The sequence below is a fragment of the Idiotropiscis lumnitzeri genome, chromosome 9 (assembly GCF_059441095.1).
Source record: "Idiotropiscis lumnitzeri isolate Australia: NSW breed Sydney's pygmy pipehorse chromosome 9, RoL_Ilum_1.0, whole genome shotgun sequence".
In the NCBI taxonomy this organism is placed as follows: domain Eukaryota; kingdom Metazoa; phylum Chordata; class Actinopteri; order Syngnathiformes; family Syngnathidae; genus Idiotropiscis; species Idiotropiscis lumnitzeri.
This window is the reverse complement of record NC_142399.1, coordinates 9868565-9875211: the sequence shown is the minus strand read 5'-3', so window position 1 is coordinate 9875211 and position 6647 is coordinate 9868565. Positions and strand designations below refer to the sequence as shown.

The window sequence follows — 6647 nt, the reverse complement described above, 5'->3', positions numbered from 1 at the left end:
GTTGTGTTTGTCTTTATTGAATTTGGTTGTTATGCCGCAGCTCGGTTGATTAGTGCTCAGTTGCTTCCGAGTCACTCCCTTTGGTTAAAGTTAAAGGACAAACCCATCAGCTTGAGCTCATTGTCCTTAACAGCCACTGTCGATTAAACGGGCCGACGGCTCGTTAAATCTGTTCCGCTTGAAGCCAGCTCGCTGACATTAGCGTGAATCAAAATGTCGTCGGCGTGTTAGCGTGTCTGCCCGCAGCCATTAGCGTTAAAAGGTGGAACGGCCAGCATGCGTTCATTTTACAGTGGACACTCCAAAAAAGGAGAACATGACTCCCAAGTTGGTCTTGAAACTAATTTTTCCACATGAAGTACCGATTCATGTCAAGTGATTTTGTGTTTTTTTTTTTGTTTTCGTGATCAAACTGTGGCCTGGGTAAAACATTGTTTTAACTCCGTGGGTAACATTTATAAGTTGAATTAGACGATGGTAAACATCGGAGTGGACCCCCACCGATTTATTTATTTATTTATTTTAATTTTCATTTATTTATTTATTTTTGCTATTTAGGGGGCAGCCCAGTCCCTATCATGAATAGTGTGGGTCCGCTATACTGACACTTGACTGCGGTACCACTCACCCAGTGCAGCTATCGATCAATTGGCAGAGTGGATCGTCAAGGGATTGAAAGGTCACCGGTTCGAATCCCACGGACACGTCACGTGACCCAAGCCAGAAAACAGGTGAATTGTGACATTTGCAATGGGAGGGCTCCTTGATGTCATTTTCAGTCAAGAGCAGGAAGTGATGCGGCATAAAATGTCCGACTCCTGTTTCATGAGAAACGGGTGGATTAGTACGCAGCGGTAACCAGAATAAATGTTTTGACTAGTGTTTCAACTTCATAAAAGTGACGTGACTCACACTTTAAGATTGGAGTCTGAGATGCATCAGCGGCACAATGGCATCTTTCTACATGAGCCCGACACTGAACAGCATTTGTTTCATTTCAAGTAAGATGAAAGGGATTATTTTGAAAAAGGGTCATGTTGGTTCTGGTCCCAGTTTCAAGCAAAGTTCTGGGTTTTAAGCCAAGGTTATGGTTACAAGAAAAGCTTTTTTTTTTTTTTTTTTTCACACACATAACCATTCAAGCATTGAAGTCATGCTGGAGACAATTTGTCCCTTAATGGAGTTGTTATGAAACAGGAGGACAAATCCACTTCAAGGTCAGAAACTAATTTTATGGCAAACACTTGGTTTACTTCTTTTTTTTCTTATTTTTTAAACCATTGCAGGTCCTCCTTTGCTAAAGCTGACAATAAAGCCAAGGATGATAAATCTCACGGCATCCCACATCGTAAACACACACCCATCGAATTTACAGTGTCTATATTTTGCTAAGCAGTCGGCCTCCTCGGAGGAGTCGGGGGCGCCGTAAAAGACCCAACAGTAAGTTTGGCTATGGGACGACAGGGTAGGTTCCACCCCGGAGGTGACGGTCACACTCAGGTCGTTATCTCAAATGAGAACGTGCAAATGAATCAGTAAGCAGCCCTGAAGCTCATTAGGAGTCGCAACATGTGGCGCGCTTCATATTCCGCTGCTCCTCCTGCTCCTTTTTTCTTGCCGATGAGGAAAATTGTTTTTGTACACATATTGATATTTATTCATTTTAAAAGGATGCCACATTTGTATAGAGATTTCCCCTCTATTTTTTTTTGTGACTGCTTGTGTGCTGTTATGAAATAATGTTAGCGTATTTCATTCTTACATAAACTGGAGCTCATTAAAATATTGGGAAAGCGATTGTTTACATTATTTTACAAATCAATTTTACTAATTATTGTATTTTTGTCTGCTCTGCAGACACCTGAGTACTATGATTATATTTAATTTAAAAAGAAATTATATTTAACTAAAAAAATATGAAAAAATGTTAAATTCAATATTTTAATTGAATGAATATTTAATTTTTAAATCAATATATGATGATAGAAATTATATGAAACATTTCTTGGTCGGCCTATTCCCGTGCTTAACTGTACTCAAAATTTTATAATGCTTATATATGTAATAACTAAATTATTAATATTGCAATTTCTGTCCTCCAATTTCTGTGCATGAATCTGTTGCCATAATAAAATATATGATAATTTCCCTTCTTTATAATTAATAAGGTCCAACAAAGCCATTCATTGAACAATTTATTGTGGTGCAGAAATGACCGAGCTGTTCCAAATTGGCGGGCTCACCTAGTTGCTGATTTAAAAAAAAAAAATTATTGCTTTTTTTTTTTTTCAATAAACCCAGTTTTTATGGAAAATCTGTATTTTTAATTCATTGCTGCAAATTCAAGAACTTCCTACGCAGGTTTTTTGTTCATCGCAGGCCGGCCTGGTCAATACATTAGCGAACGATGGCTAAGAGAGAGCGCAACAAACCGCGATGGTGGATAAGCAGATTGCGAGGCAGTGGGTGGCAAAGATGATGATTGCATTGGCTGAGCGCATGTTGATATTTATTTGTTTATTTATTTTGCAATGGTGATTACGTAAACATTGATTGGGGGTGGGGTTGAGCAAGTGCTTATTGCACAGTTGGGCCCAAGTGGGCCATACAAACACACTATTGAAAATGTGGATTAATTTATTTAACCTTTTTTGACGTTGCATGTTTTCATTCAAGTTATGATGGAGTGTTTTTAATATTTTTAGAAGTAGGCTTTCAAGAATAATATTGCACTCACAACTTAGATTGATGCACAGTGAGGCCTCTTAAAGGACACATAATCCATGGGGGGTTCATTCAAATATATATTTGAGTGGATGTGTGGGTTTCTATTCATGTTACAAAATTGTTTTTGAGACGAGGTTAGGGCGTTAAGTTTCAGCAAAGGTAGGGTCACAAAGTACGGTTTTGGGGTATGGTAAGAGTGTCAAATTGGCATTTCAATCCAATGTTATAGGATGGCAAATTGGGATTCAAGTAAAGGTTTTGCTTCAAAGTAGGGCATCAAGCAAAGGTTAACACTGCTTTAGGGTTCCATCCCAGAGGGATGCTTTCAAACAAAGATTCGGGTTTTAAGCCAAAATGATTCACATTTCAAGTTTCAGGCCTGGGTTGGGCTTTCAAGATAGTTAGGGTTCTAAATTTGGGTTTCAAGACTGGGTTAGGGTGCCAAATTAGGGTTTAAAAAGCCAGGTTTCGTGATTCAAGCAATGTTTGCCATTTTAAAGTAGGCTTTGAAGCCACAATAAGACATCGAATTGGGGTTTCAAGACCAGGTTAGGCTTTCATGCAAATGTAAGGTTTTCAATCCAGCTTTAGGCTTCCAAATTTTGTCAATCCTGGGTTAGCGTTCCAAGCACGACTTAACACTGGTTGAGTGTTGTACCAATTACTAGCATGAAAGAATTAATCAATGTCATTTTTTTTTTTGCCTGGTATTGGGATCCTTGACCAATACCCGATACCTTCAACTTCAGCTGGTATCGGGCCGATACCGATACCTGGAATCGATACTCGCCCATACTCATCATCGTCACATGTTGAAAGTCACCTTTATGTGCTTTTGGATGCTGAATGAAATGAAAGTGTGTTGCTGGCTAATTAATCTCCTAAGTAGCTAATGTGCTTCTGTGCTTGCATCTCCTCACAGCAGCTCACCTGCAAGCCCCATTAATTTGAAATAAGGTGAGCCCTCCTCTGCTCATCTCTTTAAGTGCTTGTCCCTCAAGCACAACAAGCAGTGTGTCTGTTCGAATCCCAAATGACGGAGCCTGGAGATGATTTGACGTTCTTGTAAAATGTAACAACTGGATCTTACGCACTGGTGTGTGCGTGTGTCCGTGTGTGTTATAAGCGTGTTAGTGCACGTGCCGGTTGTGTGTCTCCATGTGTGTTTTGTCTTTTTTCTCTCAAGTGTGTCTTGAGTATGTGCCCGCGTCTGAGTGTTGGTCTCTCAATATTAATAAGTGAGCGTGTGAGCATGTTTGCGTGTGTCCACGTCAGCGATCGTGATCGCGTGTGCATGCGTTTGTGTGTGTCAGTTAAAAGTATATGCGTGCGTGTGCGCGCTGCCAGCCTGGCTCGTCACCAGCGTGGACAGATGGCGCGGACTGACCTGGCTCGGAAAGCCCTGGGAAGAAAAAAAAAAAAAAGATGCAAGCGAGACGTGGCCCCTCATCGCAACGACTTGATTACGTTGCTGACTCATTGCTCGGCAGCAGCTTCAAGAGTGACTCATTCACGATGTCCTGGACGCTCGGTGTGCGTGCGTGTGTATGTGCGCGCGCGCATGTATTAAACAATTTGGGCAGCCGCCGAAGCACCACTTGACTGCCAGGATTTGTCCCTCTGAAAATGTTTTCAATTTGCATCGATAAACCAATCTACTCGAAGTTACTAAGAATGATTTAAAGCCAGGAGTAGGGTTTCAAATGTTGGATTCAAGCATAGGCTAAGGTTTCAAGTTAGGGTTTTAAAACGTGATTTAAGGATTCGAGTTGGGTTGTCAAATGACAGTTTTAAAATGATTTCAAATTCGTTCCGGACAACATCAGCATTCAAAAATGGGGTTTTCAAACATGGTGAAGGTTTCAGATTGTTTTCAAGTTGGTTTCAAACCAGGGTTAGGGTTTAAAAATTAAGGTTGGTAGCCCGGATTAGGGTTTAAAGTGAGCACGGTTACAGCTAAAGACAATTTCATAGTATTATTTTGCTTGATAAAGAGGTATTTTCTCTTTTCAATTTTGATGTTATCTTCTATTTTAGTTTTATTCAAGTTGAGCCCGCGGGCACTGGAAAATGGCTTCCCCCTGAGATGTATAAAACGAGTGGATTTTGCTCTATAATTCATATTCCACAAATGCAATATTAATCCAAATACTGTGTTTCTTTAAACCATGATCCTTGTGTCAATAAAGGGCTTGGGGTTTTCAAGCCTGCCTTGGTTGGTCACATTTTCAAATTATGGTTTCATATCAGAATCTGATTATCAAATGACAGTGATCTTTTTGCAACTCAACTAAATAAAGTTGTATTGCAGTTTGTATAAATATCCACCCCCCCAGCCCCATGATCTCTGCAACACATTTATGAAGAACTATATGAATGAATTATTCACCGTGTTGCTTTGGGCAAATGGAGTGTGTATACAAATATGCATAATTAAAATAGCACATCACATTGACCGATGATTGGAATAGTTCCCTTACGTGGCTCTTGTACTAGATGGTGTGCATGATGCAATCAGTATGTTTCCTGCATATTACAACAATTTCATAGGACATCGCTGGAGAGAAGAGAAACATTTATTACATCAACACACATTATCTGTAATTTGCACCACGCACTCTGATAACAATTTGTGAAAAATAATAATAAAAAAGTGTCTTCAGCATCTTGTAAAGCAAAAGTAAGGTGTTCACAATCAGGCGTCATCCGGCTTGTCTGCTGGAGGTCCGCACGGCTGGAGCATTTTCTCCATCAGGTTGAAGCGCACGCGGGCTTTGCTCTCGTTCTCGGCCACGGAGAAATAGTTAAGCAGGTCGAAGTGCCCCATGTAGGAGCAGTGCGAGTCTCGGTGCTGGTTCACCAACCATTCCCACTTGCTGGTGTCGGCGTGGCCGGTGCCGATGTACTTGGACTGGAGATGCTCCAACTGGCTGTGGATGTTGTAGCGGTCTGTCATCCTGGAAAGGGAAGGTAACGCGCACGTTCGGTAAATGTGGTTCTCCGTTGCAGCTAAAGCTAACGAGGCTAACCACTATAGTTTTCTATTGTGCCACAGAAGCTAACTATGCTAACAGTACTGGACGGGAAAGGACAGCATGCTAAACTAGAATGTTTGATTCCAACTCAAGCATACGAACTCGCCTAACAAACTATTATTACTGTGTTACGGAAGGGTTTTTTTTTTATTTGAATCCAAACCATGATAAAATACTTACTTAAATAGTATTTGGTGAAGCGAACGCTGCCAATGTCGTCCAATGAATGCCGCATGCACTTCCGGTCTGTCCGTAAAGAAAAGGTTCCAACTTGAAACAAGTGACTGTGATTACTTGTGTTTTGTTTGTTGTTGTTGTTGTTTAAATTCATTCGAGCACAGATGTCATCAGACCGATCTAAGTTTTAATATTATATTAATATTATGAGGTTATTATGTCAAATAACGTCTCCCTAAACCAATTACCCATGTAAACCATCGCTAGTATTATTTAACATGCGTGCGCTTCTCGGGTGTGGCATAGCGTTGCATATTTTCATTTCCACCTTTGAATATTGACGTGATATGTTAAAAAAAATCCGTTTTAATCAAGTTTCCCTTTCACTTATTGAAAAAACTAGTTAGATTGACATCTTCAAACATCAGACAAGGTTTGAAACTTTATATAACGCCAGGATATTTATTTTATTTTATTTTATTTTATTTTTATATATTTCTTATTTTTTGCTTAATGGCGTAAAACTAGATGTCAAATTGCACGGCTCAGCCGATTGATTGCCTTTCATTTGGCTTGTTTGTTGTTACCTCCAAAACAATGTGAAAATATTTCTGTCTGTTCTTGTTTTAATTTCAAATAAGTCTCTTCGCGAGCGTGCGTGTGTTTAAATTGCTAACGCTGATTGTGTGTGCAGAGTAGCTCTACTCT

The 6647-nt window shown here is 40.0% G+C and overlaps 1 protein-coding gene across 1 annotated transcript; it reads right to left on the bottom strand.

Moving 5' to 3' along the window:
• Positions 1 to 5285: 5285 nt before the first annotated feature.
• sf3b5 (splicing factor 3b, subunit 5) lies at positions 5286 to 6045 on the bottom strand. The gene is made up of 2 exons (XM_088305110.1): positions 5943 to 6045; positions 5286 to 5684 (listed from the first exon to the last, which is right to left on the bottom strand). The coding sequence occupies exon 2, from the start codon at positions 5681 to 5683 to the stop codon at positions 5423 to 5425; it is 261 nt and encodes an 86-aa protein (XP_088161236.1). The 5' UTR covers position 5684; positions 5943 to 6045; the 3' UTR covers positions 5286 to 5422.
• Positions 6046 to 6647: the final 602 nt, after the last annotated feature.